The sequence below is a fragment of the Colobus angolensis genome, unplaced genomic scaffold (assembly GCF_000951035.1).
Source record: "Colobus angolensis palliatus isolate OR3802 unplaced genomic scaffold, Cang.pa_1.0 Scaffold58, whole genome shotgun sequence".
NCBI lineage: Eukaryota > Metazoa > Chordata > Mammalia > Primates > Cercopithecidae > Colobus > Colobus angolensis.
The window spans coordinates 1,830,030-1,850,064 of NW_012119376.1; the positions used below are offsets into that span (position 1 = coordinate 1,830,030).

At 37.9% G+C, this 20,035-nt stretch overlaps 1 protein-coding gene across 5 annotated transcripts in view; it reads right to left on the bottom strand.

The window, feature by feature from the left end:
* The window catches only part of AIG1 (androgen-induced 1), a 276,547-nt gene that overhangs the window by 191,911 nt on the left and 64,601 nt on the right, over positions 1 to 20,035 (bottom strand). For all 5 annotated transcript variants that reach the window (XM_011962040.1, XM_011962039.1, XM_011962041.1 and 2 more), the window contains exon 2: positions 11,327 to 11,482. In XM_011962040.1, coding sequence (XP_011817430.1) covers positions 11,327 to 11,482 — 156 coding nt within the window. The remainder of the gene's footprint in view (positions 1 to 11,326; positions 11,483 to 20,035) is intronic.

Here is a 20,035-nt window from a genome sequence, read left to right on the forward strand (position 1 = left end):
CAGGTTACTTTTTAAATATTTTGTAGAAACAGGGTCTGGCTGTTCCCCAGGCTGGTCATGAACTCCTGGCTTCAAGCAATCCTCCTATCTCAGCCTCCCAAAGCACTGAGATTATAAGTATGAGCCACCACATCTGGCCCCTAATACAGTTGTTTTGCTTTTTGCTTTGTTTTTGAGACAAGGTCTCACTCCATCACCCAGGCTGGAGTACAGTGGCACAATCTCAGCTCACTAAAAGCTCCATCTCCCAGGCTCAAAGGATCCTCCCAGCTCAGCCTCCCGAGTAGCTGGGAATACAGGTTTATGCCACCATACCTAGCTAATTTTTTTTATTTTTTATTTTTGTAGAGATGGGATCTCACTATATTCCCCAGGCTGGTCTCAAACTCCTGGGCTCTAGTGATCTGCCTGCCTCGGCCTCTCACAGATTACAGGTGTGAGCTACCATGTCCAGTCCATAATATAGGTTTATAGTCTTACGGGACCACGGCTGTATATGTCATCTGTCATTGATGAAAACGTCATTATACAGCACATAACTGGTTGCTAAGAGCAAGCACTCCGTTAGTTGGAGTGTTAGGGTTCCAAGCCTGTTTGATTTACTGGCATCATTTACTTGCTGTGTGACCTCAAGCAGGCAAGCTATAAAATGGGAACCCCATCTGTAAAACTGCAAAACAGAAGAGTCTTCTGTGAAGTGAGAATGATGGAAATTCCTACCTTCTGGGGATGTGAGGATTAAATAAATCATTCCAGTATAGCCCTTAGCACAGTGCCTGGCCCACAGCAAGCATGTAGTGAGAGTCAGTTCTCATTCCATTGTTCAGGCTCTTGGGTTGTTTGCAGGTTTTGCCTCCCTGGGAAGGGCTATGGTGAGAAGACTCAGAAAGTACAAGTGGAACTGTTCTCTCACAGGCAGGAACTAAAACAGGTGACAGCAGAGGCCTCTGTATGTGGTGTATTCTTCAGAACTCTGAGCTAATGGGGTGGGTGCAGGTAGCATTTCTGAATGTTCAGACCAAAACGTTGCTTTATTAATGAATCTGGGGGCCATTTTCCTTTGTTGACTCAGTGCTAATTTTATTGTCTAGTGTAACAGCCACCCACTGGGCCAGGGCATGCTCACAGTACCCTCTGGCCAAGGGAGTGCAGAGTCTTCCTTCTTTTGAGTTATGTATGCATGTATGAATGCAGTCTTCTTATTCATAGTTGATTTTTAAGTGAAACAAAGGGGAGGGGAGATGTCCTTAGGATCAAGTGGCAAGGTGATAAAATTCCTCTCTCGTCATGCCTGTGAACTTGGGCATGCCACTCCTTTGCGTCTAGGATTTTTTCTTACTTCACATTCCTCTCCAATCTTTTCTGGTCAAAAATGAACAAAGTAGCAGAGAACCCAGAAAAGCGCAAAAGCAGAAAAGACTTAAGGGCTCCTTCCACTCCCTCTGTGGCATAGCTTTCTTCAATTTCTTCACGTGGCAACAGCTTCACCAACATAGCCCAAATTCCCAGTATACATTTGTTGCTATGGGTAAATCAGGTACCGACGTAGCCTACTTATGTACAGACCTAACCTAAAGGGACATTCTCTGGAGGGAAACTTCTGGTAAATGTGCTCTTCAGAGGTGCTTAGCAGACTGTGAGCTGGCTGGCAGGGCTACACTCTCCTCATCACCTGCCCTCTCCTCATCTTCCCACTTTCCCACCTGAGTTTCTACATCACCTTCACAATAGTCAGAATTATGCCTTAACTTTTGTTCCATAAGAGGGATAGAAAAAGGTACAATGAATGAAAGTCCTATCCTGGACTGGCTATTTGTGGTAAAATTAGCAAATCATTAGAATGGTAATCACATGGGCACAATTAAGTTAGTAAATTTTGTGTAGGTGGAAGGTCCACTAGCTCCTTCCTTGAAGGGAAATTACTTTTTTATCAGTTGATGTAACAGTACATTTTGGTTCAGCTAAAGGAGTTAAGAGTTACCTCAAAACACCCACGGGGACAGTAGTAATTTCAGGAACACCCACAGAGCAAATAAATTATTGTTTCCTTTTCTACACAGAAAGCAATGGTTAGGGTGGAGGGATGAGGCGAAAGGAGAAAGGTAGAAAGAGAAAGAGAGATAGGGTGAGGGAGAGGGAGGGGGAGAGAGAGAGACAGAGAGAGAGAGAGATGGGGGTGCTGGGGAGATAGAGGGAAAGAGGGACGGAGTGAAATATGCAGGGAAGGAAGAAGAAGTGTGAATGCTTTTTTTCTTTTCTTTTAAAATCAAGAATATTGCATCTTGTCCCTGGTCCCCAAAACAAGGACATATATAAGATCCTGGTTTTGTGGGTCACATTGTTGAGGACAGGAAACACATGTCTAGTGTTACTGAAAATCAATTCTACCTTTTCCTGATCTCAAATTTCAAATATATATTTTACTTATGACTACAATTATGGGAAGAAAATATCTTCATTTTGTGAGATATTTCTGTGATTTTTTTTCCCCAGAGAGAGTAAGAATTCTGTGAAATGATCTATGGGACATGATAATGTTTAGGGGAAAGGGTGGTCAAGGAAGATTTTACTTATTGAACCCAGTTGCCTGAATCTCTTAGTTTGTGGTCCAAAGCAAGGGACACCTCTGACAAATTTGATATGGAGCTTTAGAAATTAAACCATTTCATCAAATGTGTAAGAAATCTTTCCTTGAGAAGGACTTCTTCAAATATCAGATTTCAGTTGTTGTTTATACTACTGGTAAGAATACACTAAAAATGATTATTGGGAGAGAATGAATGGGAAAAAAATATACCCTTTTAGCTACAACAGAAAATGTCCATGATTAGTCTTATCAAATTTACTGTATATATTTTTCATACTGACATAAAAAATAAATTTCCTAGAATCATACTAGTCTTTATTTATTTTACATATTGTTATTCCCTAAATTTGTTACTTATTACATTTTTAGAAACTCCTGATTTTGTTTGGGTAGCAATATGCCCAGCCCCTAAGGATAAACCATAATAAGTTTAAGCCCTCATGGTAACTTCATTTCCTTCTGCTTCTTCTTGCTTTCCCAGGCCCACACTGCTGGTTCTAGCTATGTGATGGTTCTGACCAATGGGACCTATGGTGAAATCTGCAGGTGGAGCTTCTGGGAATAATCTATTCACCTGATGAAGAAACAGACACTTGGGGAGGGCTCCCTAGAGTTTCTTCCTTTTCTGTCCTTGAACATGGTTGTGAAGGATGTGATGCTTGGTGCTTTATTAACCCTCTTGAGGATTTAGGTGGCAAGTCCAAGGACAAAAAGGTAACACTCTGAAGATAGATGTGTAGAAAATATAAAATGTACAAGTCTCAAATGAAAATACTGCCTGGACATGGTGGTTCATACCTATAATTCCAGCACTTTGGGATGTCAAGGTGGTGGATTGCTTGAGCTCAGGAGTTTGAGACCAGCCTGGGCAACATGGCAAAACCCTGTCTCTACAAAAAATACAAAAATTAGCCGGGCATGGTGGCACACACCTGTGGTCCCAGCTACTCGGGAGGCTGAGGTGGGAGTATCGCTTGAGCCTGAGAGGTGGAGGTTGCAGTGAGCCGAGATCATGCCACTGCACTCCAGTCCAGGCAACACAGTGAGACCATGTCTCAATAAAAACTACAAAATATGAACACACTGCGCAATACCACCCTGAAACTGCCTGTCAAAAAGCTCCATGTCTTGTGAGATATTAAATATCTTTATTATTTAAACCACAGTTGGCTGGATTACACTCAACTAATATTGAATTATTTAGACACTGCTCCTAATGCTTGGGATAAAGCAGTAAATGAAACACACAACTTCCCTGGTCTCACAGAGTATGAACCAAGTCAGAGAAGACAGACACTACACAAATAAAAGAATAAACATAATATGCCAGGGAGTGGTAATCATCATGGATAAAATAAAGCAAGGCAAAGGAACAGAGAATAATGAGAGGTTAATTCATATAGATCATTCATAGAAGCTTTGCTGAGCTTATTTGAGCAGACTTGAATGAAGTAAAAGAGTGAAGTAAAAGATTTCTGAGGGTATTCTGTTACTTGCAACTGGATGCATCATTAACTTAATACTTCCAATAAGTTCTTAGTCATTCTTCAAACATCTCGCTTTGCAGATACTTCTCTGCACCTTAAACACATGTATTATTATACTCATCACACCCTATTTTAATTTACTTGTTGATATAACTTATAAAGCCGCCCTCCCTGGACTGTGAAACCTTTGAAAGACAGATTGATTTTCAGCCAACACTATCCTGACTCTTAGCACTCAGTACTTGCTACACAGTAGGTTCCATGAGTCCACAAATAATTACTGATTTGACGAGAACTTCTGTCCTTTGAATGGTCTAGATATAAATGTGCGGTTTTCCCTGTTATATATTTTAAAGTGGGCATCTATGTGAAATTTTGTTAAAGTGTGACTATGTGTTTAAGAAATTTATCTTGGAAGCATCAAAAAAGCTGACCACTCTGAGCTAGTATAAACGTGTGCAAATTAAATAGGTCACCTAAGCAGAAAATCTGTGGTTCTCAATTGAGGAGAAAAGAATACATGAGATGATTGAGAAGCAACCAGGTTTCTTATCAGTTACATATATCTAAATGTACAATGTCCTCGATCTTTTGAAAAGTTATTAAAAAATAATTGTAAGATCACTTACATAGTTTTGGTCATTACAGTTTTCTGAGCCTTTCTCTCGGTATTGGGAAAACATGGCTCATTTTCCTTACTGATCTTGAATGAATTCTCATCTATGAACCATCCTTCTTAGGTAACTCAGTTCACATTCCTTATTTCAGTGCAGGTGGCAAGCATTTGATTAACTCCACCTGCAGTGTACTGGGTTTTACCATAAGACATGATCTAGCCGATGTATTTTTAACTTCAGAAGTGAAAAGAAAGGAAAAGGACATTTAAAGAACCTTAAAATATCAGTTAAGGCTTAAAGAAAATAGAAAAGTCTTGACTTTAGGTATCTGTGTGAAAATTTAATAAAGAGAGGATCAGAAGATATTAAGTGTATTTTTAAGTTGAATCCAGAGTTTGTAGAATAGGGTAAACAATTTATTTTTTTAAATTTCCCCCTTAATATCAAAACAGAAGGAAAGGCATTGGTTTTTATTTATAATCTCAAATAGAATCAAATTCTATTCCTTTATGTGTTATGTTAACAGACCTTAATATTAGTCATTAATATTAATTTTCTGGTTTCCCATTTAAGCCAATCTCTTTCATTTAAAAATCAGTAATGAAACTACAATTTTTAAGTTGTAGGTTTATGACAATCTAAATTTATGTGCATCTCAAAACCGTTCTTAAAGATAGCTTAGAATTAGCTAGTATGTCAACAAATGAAGACTTTTGGGAATTACTTTTTTAAAACAATAGCAACATACTTTTTCTTTGAGTTTGCATTTGAGATTTTAAATCCATTTTCCATGTTTCCTAAGGAAGCAGATACCATACAGTCCTATTATAAGTAAAATCAAGTTTTAAAGGATTTTGGAATAGGTTGATACCTATAAAATCTTCACCAAGTCTTTACAAGACATGATTATAACACTAGAAATGGTTACTTAACAAACAGCTTTGAGACTAAACTCAGATAGGAAAGTCAAATTCCTGCAAAGTTAATACAGGCACATGCCAGTTTGCTCCTAATAACCTGGACACCCATCCCAGGTTAGAACTGATCGAAATCTCCAAGGTCTCCTCAGACCCACTCAGAAAGGGCTATCATCTTCATACCGGGATGGGGCAGACCAGCACTGGGGCTACAGCAACCAAACCAACACCAGGGCAAAAGTGTACTGGTGAGGTTATGAGGTTAGATTACGTGCATTATTCAAGTTGAGCAGCTACAAACAAATAGAATGCATAATCTAGAATGAATAAAAAAATGGATAATTAGTTGGGTATGGTGGTTCGTCCCTGTAATCTGGCTACTCAGGAGACTGAGGCAGGAGAATCAGTTGAGGCCAGGAGTTCAAGACCAGCCTGGGAAATTTAGTGGGACCCCTGTCTCCAAAATAACTTTTAACTTAGCAGGGCATAGTGGTGCATGCCTGTAGTCCTAGCTACTTGGGAGACTGAGGTGAGAGGATCCCTTAAGCCCAGGTGGTTGAGGCTGCAGCGAAATGTCATTGCACTGCATTCCAGCCTGGGAAACAGGGTAAAACCCTGTCTCTATAAAAAAAGATAGCAAGTTTAAAATGTATAAATAATTGTTCTTTTTGATTAAAGGGCTTCTTTGGTAGGCAGTTGGAGACACATTTAGGATTCCTGAGAGAGGCACTTTCATAGTCATTAAATTCATAGATATATATTTTATTTATTTATTTATTTGCTGTTTCTGCTCTTCTGTCATGCCCCCCCACTTTTGTGGTTAAAAGTCTAAGCCTAGTCTCTTAGCCATAATGGTATCTGCCAACACAAAAGTCAACAAACTCACAGGAGACAAAAGACATTCTTGGTCTGATTGCTCCTAATAAACTTCAGTGCTTCCAGACCACATAATGTCATAGAATTATTTGTAATGATTCTTTAAAAGGGTGACAGGGTTCAGAAATAAACTGCACATGGTAAGAAGAGCCTCCCATGGGTTATCCTTGCAAAATTAGTTGCAAGGCTTTGGGAGTGCTGGTGGTTTCCGGCCATTAGCGTTACTAATCAAGGCCAGCTTTATATTTATGGGAATCTACACAAATCAGGATGATACATGCCATGTTCATTCAAGCAATCCTGCCTGATTTCTTCAAGGTTATGCTGAAATAAAACTTTCCTCCAATTATCTTTGATTGGAATGTTTCATGATTTTTATGTATCCTTGAGATGAAGAGAGAGCCTGAAGTGGATGCATTAGGTGCATGGGTCACAAAATCATATTTAGGGCTTCATGCTCACATAAAGCAATTACTGACAACTCTCAATTAACCTCGTTACTGGAGGAAGCATTAATGCAGAAAATATGAATCCCAGATAACCCACCCATGTCTTTCTTGCTGCCATGGTTTCAGCTGAGGTGAGAGAGAGAGAAAGAGAGAGATAATGGGAGCATCAGGAAAAGCTCAGGGGCCAATAGATCTCTTCAGGAAAATTTGTACAAAGTTGATAAATTCAGCTGTACAGACGTAATGCATTCACTCTTTACTCTCTTTTTATGCCCGATGCCATTTTGCCTGCACCATGAAGCAAAAATAATGTTGCTTTCCCTTTCAACTTCTGACTGACAAAAAGTAGAAAGGCAGTAGACAAAGAAAGTCAGTAGATAGTAGCCAGGGAAGCACTCTGCAAGGTTGGCAGTGCCCCAGCAGTCAGGGTGGTAGTGCAGGGGAGGCCTCTGGGGACCACAGGAGGACCCAAAGCTGAGGCTCTGCACCTGCAGCTATAGGATGCCCGGTGCTCCCCTGGCACAGAGAGGGTGCTTAAGAATTTTGCCCTTTAGGATTTTGACTGTGTCCACCAAAATGATGAAGACATTTATTTATAAATGTTATCATTAATCATCTGCACACATGATAAGCATTTTTATGCTACAGATTCCTACAGGCATAATTCTGGTTCCATCAGTTCCTGGCCATTAATGCTCTTCCATCCATCTGATGTAATGAGCCCTCCAGGTTGGCACCTCCATTCCAGGCCTGGAGGCACAGAAAAAGTAAATATGATGCTCCTTAAAGGGATTCCTTGTGGCATTGCTTCAGGGAGAGTTTGCATTTTAATAAGGAAGAAAGTCATAAGAATGAAACTACAGCAGGATTCTGGACCCTTCTGAGCAGCTGGGGGAATAGGGAAAAAGGTAAAGGACAGGGGAAGCTCTGAAGTCACAGCAAAGACACAGCACCTTGGAAAGGAAAGGTAGGAAATAACTTCAGGGAGAGAAAGATGAAAAAATCACAAAATTAAATGTTTTAGTGGAAAAAAAATGCTGTGTTAAAATACTGATATAGTTTGGCTGTGTCCCCATGCAAATCTCATCTTGAATGGTAGCTCCCATAATCTCTATGTGTCGTGGGAGGGACCCAGTGGTAGGTAATTGAATCATGGGGGAATTTTTCCCCTGCTGTTCTCATGATAGTGAATAAGTCTCACAAGATCTGATGGCTTTATACGGGGGAGTTCCCCCGAACACACTCTCTTGCTTGCCACCATGTAAGACATAACTTTGCTCCTCCTTCGCCTTCCCTCATGATTGTGAGGCCTCCATAGCCACGTGAAACTGTGAGTAAATTAAAACTCCTTCCTTTATAAATTACTCAAGTCTCGGGTATGTCTTCATTAGCAGTGTGAGAACAGAAGAACACAAATACTTGTACAGAGGCACATTCATATCTTCTGTAAATATGACTTTGCAATAAAATTAATGGGATTTGGGAAGGAACAATTTATCAGGCTTTCTTTGGACTCAAAATGAATTTCTGTGTATTAGAGTGAAAAGTCTGGCGGAAACTGCATAAACAGATACAAAACGTCAAATGACAGAGCAAGACAGAAATAGTAGAAAACATATGATGATTTCTAGAGAATACTGACCTAGATTCTTCTTAAAACAGGGGAGAAGAGGGAGAGAAAGGAGGGTTGGAAAGAGAAAAAGAAATGTCACTTTCTTTGAAAAAAACGTAAAAAAGTTTAGGAAAATAATAGACTAGTAACTCTGAAGGGAACAGTGACTCACAATAATAGGGATGATTACGAAAGATGGAAATAGTGACTACAAAATATCAATGGGCAAAAAAAAAAAAAAAATGAGTTAAACACATCAGTGAGTTACACATCTCTAATTCCTTGTCTATTCTTTGATTTCTTTTGTGATTCTCAAGAGCACTGATCCCCTCCATGTGCTGGGTGACACGGGAGGCCGTGGTCGCAGCGATGAGGACTGTTCGGGCTGTCAGAGAGCCACTAGGACAGCTGCACCCACATGCCATGAAAGCATGATGCTGGGACTTCTGGTTTAAGAGGGATGGGGTGAGTGGGGATGAAAGGCACTTTTATTCCTCTTTTTTCTAAAACATAGGCAAAACAATGAAGACAGTGATAGATGGAGGAAAATATCAGATGTGCTAAAACAAATAACTAAACAAAAAGGCCACCACTTGTTTTACAAACCATGAAGCATACATGGAGTAACTTTAGGAAAGACATTGAGAGTTGACATATACTTCAAGCTTCAGGCAGGGGCAAAAGTTTCCCCCAAAGGAAGGTCAAAAATATCTAAAGGGCATATGCCATGAGCTTTTGAGGAGAGTAGCAAAATTTACAAAATAAGTCAAAATTTTCCCTGTAGAGACATAATTTAATACCACATACAGAAGGGAGCTAAGAGAAAACATGTTAACACTGTACTTATATTTACTTTTTTTTTTTTTTTTTGAGACAGAGTCTTGCTCTGTCGCCCAGGCTGGAGTGCAGTGGTGAGATCTTAACTCACTGCAACCTCCACCTCTCGGGTTCAAGCTATTCTCCTGCATCAGCCTGCCGAGTAGCTGGGACTATAGGCGCCCGCCACCACACCTGGCTCATTTTTCATATTTTTAGTAGAGACGGGGTTTCACTGTGTTAGCCAGGATGGTCTCGATCTCCTGGCCTCATGATCTGCCCGCCTTGGCCTCCCAAAGTGCTGGGATTACAGGCGTGAGCCACTGCATCCGGCCTACTTTTTTATTGTATTACTATTGTAGTCCTTCTAGCCAATGAGGCTTCCATAGGCAATGACATGTCTATAGAAATTTCAAGGGAGTAAATGTTAAAAAAGAAAAAAGTACACATGATATATATAATATATATACATATACTATATATTAGATATAGATGCATATACATGTACACACAGACTTATATTTTCTAGATAATTCTTTTATGCCGAAAGTATATATTTTTGTGCTTTATGCTAACGGATATTTTCTCTTAGATGATTATTCTGATAGAAAGTATTTGAATTTTATATGGAAAGTCCAAAGATGGAAATATTAAGTAATATGGAAAGCATAAAACTCTGCTATGCTAAACAATGGAATTTGAGAGATTTGCTGGTTAGCTTCAATCTGAGTACTCATTTAAATTTTCAGAGGACAAGGATGAGGGAATGAGGAGTGTGACCAAATTATAATGCTCTCTGGCCATTGTGTTGTTCTCAGGGTTAAGGGCTATTTATTTCATCCAAGAAAATACAATTTGGCACAGAGAAAAAGCAATTCAGTGACCATCTGAGTGCCTACTAATTGGTCTTAAAGCAAGCATGTAGGGCCATCTACCAGCTACAAACCTGACAAATATGAGTAATCCACCGGAAGGATTTATGAACAACTTTCTGACTATTCCTATAATGGACTTGGGGCATGTGCTAGACCACATCACTGAGACTTCTGTTTTTCCCTGAAATCAGCTGGCAAATGAAAAGTCTGAATTTGAATTAAATAACAACCCCTTACCCATCTTTACAATTTGTGATATATATGAGTTCTCTTCTTCTTCTCCTGGCTATGCAGAGGTTAAAATCAGTAGGGTCTCTGAAGGCCTTTAAAAAACATCGTTTATGTGCAGATAATGGAAAATTAACAGACTTGTGAAGGAAGTTGAGTTATGGAGAGAATCTAACTGAAAACAATGAAAATCAATGAAGTCAAAACAGACCCAAACATTAAGAGGCATTTACTTCAGTGATAGTAGCTAATGGCACAGTTGGGTAACTGAAGAAGTATGAGATAATACTGATTTCCTCTCCCTAGTTCAAAAAATACTAGCCTGGTTGACCCAAGGACCCTACCTTTCAAGTCTGGGCTGCTTAAGAAACGGTTATAGACTGAATTGTGTCCTCTGCAAAATTCATATGTGGAACTCCTAACCCCCAGAATCTCGCAATGTGACTGTATTTGGAGACTGGGTTTTCAAAGAGGTGATTATACATGGTTAAATGAGGTCATTAGGGGGCCCTAAAATAAATCTAATATGACTGTTATGCCTTATAAAATAGGAAGTTTAGGCAAAGACAGGCACAGAGGGACAAGCATGTGAAGACACAGTCAGAAGGTGCCATTTGCAAGCCAAGGGGAGAGAGGCCTCAGAAGAAACGAACCCTGTGGACACCTGCATCTCAGACTTCAGCCTCCAGAACTATGAGAAAATAAACGTCTGTTGTTTAAGTCACCACATCTGTGATACTGACAGCTCTAGCAAACTAATAATACAGAAACCTTTTATAATGAACTCTTTTTTTTTCTCTTAGAAGCCTGAAATAAGAGCCAAGTTTCTTTTGTGGCGAAATGCATCCTCCATCATACTCACAACCCCAACAGGAAAGGCCAACACAGCTAACATCCAGTCCCGGAGAGAGATGAGCTTCTTGAGCTGCCTCTCTTGCTCCTGGTTCCCACTTCCTCGAGTCAGAAGACTGGAAAGATCAGTCAGCACACAGATGCCAAAAAAGACAGCCTGGATAACCTGTAGGGGGACAACAATCAGTATGAGTCATTAAGATCTAGAGACCCAAGCTGTTGAACAGCAAATGAGCTGCTGGTGTACAACATGACATCTGATAAGAAAGGATCAGAAGCATATTTTAAAGAGCTGCTCCTAGAAATAGAGAACAGACATTTACAACTTGCTAGTATAGAGAAAGTTCATCTTTAAAACACCACTTCCATTTTCACTCACCTCAGGACAAGTGCAAAACATATGTGGACACACACATCTAAATAGAGCCCGACAGAAAGCAATATCAACGATCAAACTGGCAGGACCATTATTTTAAAGCATCACATCTATGGTTTGTAATGGTTTCTACTATGTCACTTCTAAGTCAGGTCTATGGCTTCTACTAGTCAATATAACTAGTGAGTTTTAACAAACATCTAAGAAGTGAAAACAAAAGGGTGATGATGGTCTGAATAATAGGACAATTCAGTCTAAATGTGAAAAACTTTCCTATGCTTTCATCTCTTACATTTAGATATTTCTTCTACCAAAGGAAGTGGTAGGAAGTGGGTCCTTGAGTCATAAAAAAATCGACTGCATGTAATAATTAAGGCTGATATGAAACAAGTTTTTGTTGTCAAAGTTGAACCAAATGACCTCCTACTCAGGTTTTTAGTATTTATCGAAATAAAATATTTCCAAAGTAATATAAACAGAGATGTCCATACCATTTCTCCAATCCCCCCCCACAAAAAAACTACAGGTTGTACATTCCCCAAATCAATTACAAATGGAAGCATTTAGATCAGCTATGTTTCATTTACTTGGACTATTGCAGAGGGAGAACACTGCAGGCACCATACTGTAATGCAGCTAGGCAGATGATCATTCAAATTATGGAAAGGGCAGAAAATGTATCTCCTGTCCACAAAGTCATACCCAATTAGCACCAAGGATAGATTCAGGAAAATTTTTCTGGCTGTTTTCCTACTGAAAATAGTTTACAGATTATATCTTTGTAATACTCATTGGCTCTTTAGAAAAGATAGCAAGTACCTTTTTTGGTAAATTTCCTCATTGATAGTAGAAAGAGTCTGTGAACACTCTGTGGATAGGGTCCTCACAAGGGAAGAAGGATCCTAAAAAGTATTCGGTTCCATCACTTAGCACAGCACTAGAACACTGAAATTGTTAACCTAGGCTTTCTGGAGTTCACCAAATCTTACTATTATTACTCAGTCTTAGCCAGAGTAATGTTCTATGTTTCCTCATAACGTAGCCTTTCTTTAGCTTCAGTGACTTAAGGTTTATTGTCATTCCTTCTACAGCCAGAAAAATCAGAGTAAGAGAAGCTAAGACTGCCACAATTGAGAATGACACAATAGAGGTGTTGGCAAGAGTCATGTTTTGATAACGAGAAATAACTTAAATGACTCAGGGAATAATTTCATACTTAGAAAAATTTTCTATTTTCTATTTTTTATGTATTTCTATTCATATCTTTCTATTTTTCATATCTTAGCACTTTAGATATTTGAATCTCTATGTTGGCCCTAATGGAGTTTGATTAAACTGGAGTGACTCTACCAGGGCATAATAATCTTCATGCTAATCTAGCTAGTAAACATAAAAAGGTGACTACTAACCAGGGAAATGCAAACTAAGACCACAATAAGGTAGCATTTCTCACCAGTGTAATTATTTACAATTTAATTCTGACAATACCAAGTGTTACAAAGATGTAGAACAACCAGAAAGCTTATGGTAGGAATGCAAATCTGGACAACCAGTTTGAAAAACAACTGACAGTATCTACAGATGCTCTTCAACTTATGATGCAGCTATGTCCCTATAAACTCATAGCAAACTGAAAATATCTTAAGTTGGAAATGCATTTAATACACCCGACCTATGGAATAGCATAGCTTAGCTTAGCCTACCTAAAATGTGCTCAGAACACACACATTAGCCTACAGTTGGGTGAAGTCATCTAACGCAAAGCCTATTTTATGATAAAATGTTGAAAATCTCATGTAACTTATTAAATATTGTACTGAACATGAAAAACAGAATGGTTTCATGAGTACTCAAAGTATGGTTTCTATTGAATGTGATCATTTTCACACCAGCATAAAGTTGAGATATAATAAGTCAAAAATTCTGAGTTGTGGATCATCTATAGTAATTTAAAGATGCATATACTCTATTTATTTAGTGATATAATTATAAAGGGCATTCCCTACAGAAACTCCCATACATGTGTACTAGTCATATCTACCAAAGGTTAATTTGAGTGTTCATTGCCTCAAAAAAGGTGAAAAAACTGTATGTTTCTTAATAGCTGACTGGATAAGTAATTGTGTTATATTCATACAATGGAAATCTAAACAAATATAAACATTTTATTTTCACAGCAAAATGTTAAACCAAAAAAAAAAAAAAAAAGCCAGGAAAGAATAGTATGTTCTAACACAATTAAAATCAATTTCAAAAAAAATGAAAAGATAAATTTAAGGATGCAGGGATATGAAGCAATATATGAAGAAATGCACTGGAATTAATAACATTTTATTAAGGTACCTCTAGAGAGAGAAGGATAAGATTGGAGGAAGTATTATCTGTACAGGGCCGCAACTGTACAAATAATATTTTATTTCTTAAGTTGGTTATTTGGCACACTGAAATTGATTGTATTATTCTCTCTCTATTTCATTGGTGTACAATATTTCCAAATAAAAGTTTAAAGAGAGTGGTTTTTATTCTTTTGAAATATAGCTGGCTAGCTTCTTTCAAATCCTTTCCTTCTAAGTCAATATCCCGTAGTTTTAAAGATTGACAAAAAATAGGATTTAGGAAGCTCAAAAAGCCTAGTTACTGAATTACATGTAAAATTTCTGTGGGATTTTGGTTTACAGGCAAAGGAAATAGAATATTGCCTTGGAACTGATAAAGCATAAATACCTGGAGACCACTGAATTGTTTTATGCAGCCTGGAAAGCAAGGAAACATGATGGAGGATAAGTCCAAGAAGGAAAGTTCTGGTTAAAGCTATTGCAATGCCTTCCAAAGACTAGTGAATTCAGTACTACTGTTCACCTAAAAACTCCATGATACAGTAACTGGACCAGGTTTGCCTTCATACCATAAACAACTAGACATTTGAACTAAATATATGAACCAGCCTTTTCAGATATTGGACTTTTTACTCAGCAGTCAGTCAGATAAATCTCTTTTTAAAGGGCTTACCAGATGAAATCAAGTCCATCTTAGATGATTTTCCTTTTCCCATATAAAGTAATGTCGTTACAAGAATAATCATATTCACATTCTTCCCAAACTCTACTGGAGGGGAATACACAAAGGTGAATGTCTTTGGGGGTCATTTCAGAAGTCTACCTACTCCAAGCAATCAGCTAAACAATTCTCAAAGCTCATTCAAGATACAGATGTATTCCAGTTCTGACTAATCACATAGGAGAGGGCGTATTGGCTACAACAAGCATTCAGTAGAGACCCAAGAAGTCTCATGCCTAAATAGCGGTACTAACATAGCCCTGGAATAATGCTAAATAGATCCACCCCAACAATACTTAAAAATGGCCCTCAAACAAACAGAAAAAAACTGATCTACAAGTAGTTTAAATGCCTATTAAAAACAAAATTATACATTCTTTAAAGGAAGACAACAAATTACAGACATTCAACAACATAGCTCACAATGGTCATCATCCAATAAAAATTACTGAACATGTCAAGCAGTAGAAAAATATCCTTAGCCATAAGAAAAGCCATTCAATAAAAACAGATGTAGAAATAACAGAAATATTGGAATTGGTAGACAAGGGCATTAAACAACTAAATTAAATCAGTTCAAAAAGTTAAAGGAAGACATAAAAATAGTGAGAGAAATAAGATATTAAAAAGAATCAAAGTTAATATTCAAAAGTTAAAAAAATCTGAAATCAAAAAGTCACTGTATGGAAATAATAGCAGATGAGACATTGAAAAAGAAAAGATTAAAAACTGAATACATAGAAAACATGAAACTGTCCAAAATTAATCACTGAAAGAAGAAAGACTTTAAATATTAACAATCTAAGTGAACTGTGAGAAAATATCAAGCAGTCTAACATATGTGTATTGGAGACCCAAAGGAGAAAAGGGTGGTCAGATAGAAAAAAAAAAAACTGAAGAAATAATGGCTGAAGTTTTTCCAACTTTTCTGAAAACTATAAACCCACAGATCCAAGAACCTCAACAGTGGAGTATACACAAAGAAAACCACATCAATGACCAGTGTAATCAAATTTCATAAAATTTTGATAAAGATGGACATTTTAAAGCCACTGGAGGGAAAAAAAAATCACCATACAGAACAAAAAGAATTAACACATATTTCTTGTGTAAAATGATCCAAGCCAAGAAACAATGAAACAATATCTTTTAAGTTTTATAAGGGAGAAAACACTTTCAAAGGTGAAAGACTTTTTCAGATAAACAGAAACGGAGAGAATTATTATGATTAGACTTTCACTACACGATACATGAGAGGAATAAAGAAATGATATCACATATGGAAATCTATACAGATCAATGAAAATTGCTGAAAAATAGATGTGGATAATATACATATGAAAATAAATATAAAAGATTTTTACTTTTCTAATTTCTACATTTATTAATGATAATTAACTAAAGCAAAAATATAACTATTTTATGAGGTTTTAACAATATTTAGAAGTAAAATTTATAATAACAACAGCACCAAGGACAAGAAAGAACGAATGGACGGTATACAGTTGTTAAGGTCTTACATTACATATAAAGTTGCATAATATCAGTTGGCAGCAGGCTGTGATAAGTTAAATATGCATATTGTAAACCACAGAGAAACCATTAAAAGAATAGAGGGGATTAGCTAATGTATTAGTTGTCCACTGCTGCATAACAAATTACCATAAACTTAGCAGCTAAAACACCAACAATACATTACTTCTCAGTTTGTAGTTCAGGTGCCCAGTAAGGTTACTCTAGGTTTTATGGTTAGGGTACCACACCACCAAAATTAATGTGTTGGCCAAGCTAGGCCCTTATGTGGCTGAAAGAAAAGATCTACACTCAAGCTCATTCAGGTTGGTAGAATCCAGTCCCTTGACATTATGAGACTAAGATTCGTGTTTCTTTATTGGCTGTTGGCTAGGGTCACTCTCAGTTCCTCATGTCTGTTCTCCAGTACTTGTATACGGTCCCTTCCATCTTCAAAGCCAGCAAAAGAATGTTGAATCCTTCTTATGCTTCAGATCTCTGACTTTCCTTTCTGCTTTCCTCATCTCTCATTGGCTTGAAAAAGTTCTCTGCCTTTAAGACTCGTGTGATATAATCAAGGCCACCTGGACAGTGTTCATTTCTTAAGGCTATATATCATAACACAATGAAAGGAATTATATCTCATCATATTCACAGGTTCCTGACATTAGTGTGAAACATCTTTGGGGGCCATTTTAAAAATTTGGTCTCCCACAGCTAATAAGCCAATAGTGGAAACAAAATGAAATACTAGCAATATTAAATTAATTCAGGAAAAAGTCAAAAATTGGGGGAAAGGAAGAAAGAATAAATGGAACAAAAAGGAAACACTAAGATATTAGACTTAACCCAACAATGTGTGTAATTATACTAAATATAAATGGTTTAAGCTCTCCAATGCAAAGGCAGGGATTATCAGATTGGATTTTAAAAACCAAACCAAAACAAAAAAGCATGTAAGTATAAATGTTAAGTTGGTTAAAAGTAAATGAATGCAAACACTAACCATCAGAAAGCTGAAGTAACTACACTAATATTAAAGTAAGTTTCCAGCATGTTCTCACTTATAACTGACAGCTAAATGATGAGAACACACGGGCACAGACAGGGGAACAACACACAGTGGTGTCTATTGAGGGGTGGAGGTGGGAAGAGGGAGAGGGTCAGGAATAATAACTAACGGTACCAGGCTAATACCTGGGTGATGAAATAATCTGTACAACAATCCCCAGTGATGCACATTTACTTAAGTAACAAATTTGCACATGTACCCCTGAATTTAAAAATTCTTTTTTTTTTTTTCTTGAGACAGAGTTTCACTCTGTCACTCAAGCTAGAGTACAGTTGCAAGATCTCAGCTCACTGCAACTTCTGCCTCCTGGGTTAAAGTGATTCTCCTGCCTCAGCCTCCCCAGTAGCTAGCATTATAGGGATGCGCCACCACACCCAGCTAATTTTTGTATTTTTCGTAGAGATGCAGTTTTACCATGTTGACCAGACTGGCAGGTTTCGAACTCCTGACCTCATGATCTGCCCACCTCAGCTTCCCAAAGTGCTGGGATTACAGGTGTGAGCCACCACGCCCAGCCTCAAAAGTTCTTTTTATTAAGTAGGTTTCCAGAGCAAGCTAAGCATACAGTAGGGAACACTTTTTTCTCTTGTGAGCCTTCATAGTCAGCAACACTGTAGAGATAAATTTTTCTTTGTGAGACCTTAGATTTTTCTACTTCACAAACCTCAGGATAGCCAGGGTCTCAACAAAAAGATAACTTTAAATTGTTTTAAAGTATATATCAGCCAGGCGTGGTGGCTCACGCCTGTAATCCCAGCACTTTGGTAGGCTGAGACAGGTGGATCACAAGGTCAAGAGATCAAGACAATCCTGGCCAACATGGTGAAACCTCGTCTCTATTAAAAGTGCAAAAATTAGCCGGGCATGGTGGCACGCACTTGTGATCCCAGCTACTCAGAAGGCTGAGGCAGAAGAATCACTTGAACCCAGGAGGCAGAGGTTGCAGTGAGCCGGGATCATGCCACTGCATTCTAGCCTGGTGACCAAGGGAGACACTGTCAAAAAAAAAAAAAATGTATTAATCTACATAAGGAATATTACCAAAAATAATGAGGACCAGTTCATAATGATAAAAAAATCAATTAATCAAGAAGACATAATGATCTTAAATATAGATGGACCTAATATCAGACCTCCAAAATAGAGGAAGAAGAATCCAATTTAACTAAATTACTCAATAATTTTTTGTATAAATAAGTAATTTACTAATTCTTGGGAAATAGTTGCTTTTATAAAGATTTAAAAGAAAAGGAATAGGAATAGGAGGGAACTTTAACATGAAAAAAAGGAAAAAAACAGAACCTCGAATTCTAGGAGAGAGAAAAAACAAGATAATTTCTGCAAATCTAAATGTAATAGTCTAAGCAACACTTTCTCAGATTTATATAATTAAGAGTATATACAAATGAAGTCTTAACACTTTTCTACAGTTGATTCATCTTCTTACCCAATGGTGTCATCTAACACAGCAGTCCCCTCACTAATACCTGGTGGCTATCCTGTCACTCTCTGTAGACCTCCCTGCTTGTTCTCCCCTACTTGGGACTATAGTACGGCCCCCACCTCACCTGAACTGCTAAGAAGACTTCCCCAAAGAGTGTATATGGAGGTCAGGGGAAGGAGGACTACAAAATGATTTTTTCCTATTTTCTTTTTTTTTGAGATGGAGTCTTGCTCTGTTGCCCAGGCTCAGGACAGTGGCATGATCTCGGTTCACTGCAAGCTCTGCCTCCCGGGTTCATGCCATTCTCCTGTAGCTGGGACTACAGGTGCCCACCACCACATCCAGCTAAGTTTTTGAATTTTTATTAGAGATGGGGTTTCACCGTGTTAGCCAGGATGGTCTCGATCTGACCTCGTGATCCACCTGCCTCAGCCTCCCAAAGTGCTGGGATTACAGGCGTGAGCCACCACGCCCAGCCATTTTTTCTTATTTTCTAAACACAAGGAGACAAAGAGGAAATGTTTGGGTTTTGTTACTGTTTCTTTCATTTACATTGGTTAGTCCTCAAAAGATAATCTCTAAAAATTACGAAACAGTCTATCCTTCTCAGGAAAGAAGCATTAACTCACTTTTGCTTATTTGCTTATTTAAGAAGCAGTTTGCCGATACCATTAAAACACTTGAGGTTTCTGTTACTTTATAAGAGTTTGATTTGAACTGACAATTTACAAATCCCATTACAGACATTTTATGTGTGTGTTTCTGTTGCCTACATGAATCCTGCTGACCACTGCAACTTAAAATTCATTAAATTAACTGTTAAAAATGTAAAAGTTATATGGAGATGCACAAGTGGATCTTCAGCAGGATTACCTTGAAGTATTATTCAATTCCAGCCATTCTGCAGAGCTGGCACTTCTAAACCATCAACTCAGCATGACACACATATACACCATCTGGCTTTGGGGTCTTAGCAGGCTAGTTGCTCTTATTATTTTACATTGCATGTAGAAATGAAGTGGTCAAATGTATCATGTCTCTCCAAGAAATATAAATAGGAATAAATCAGAACAACAACAACAAAAATCCCAGGATTACTCTGGAGTCACTCAGTATTTGTTTCTCTAAAATCTTCTCTACTGTTTAATTCCTTCTCCATCTTTTTTCTACACCTCCTCAACTCTCCCTGTCAGGAAATCATAGCTGACTTACTGAGTCATTTTAGATTTTAAATTCATTTTCTCAAGTATGAAAGTGT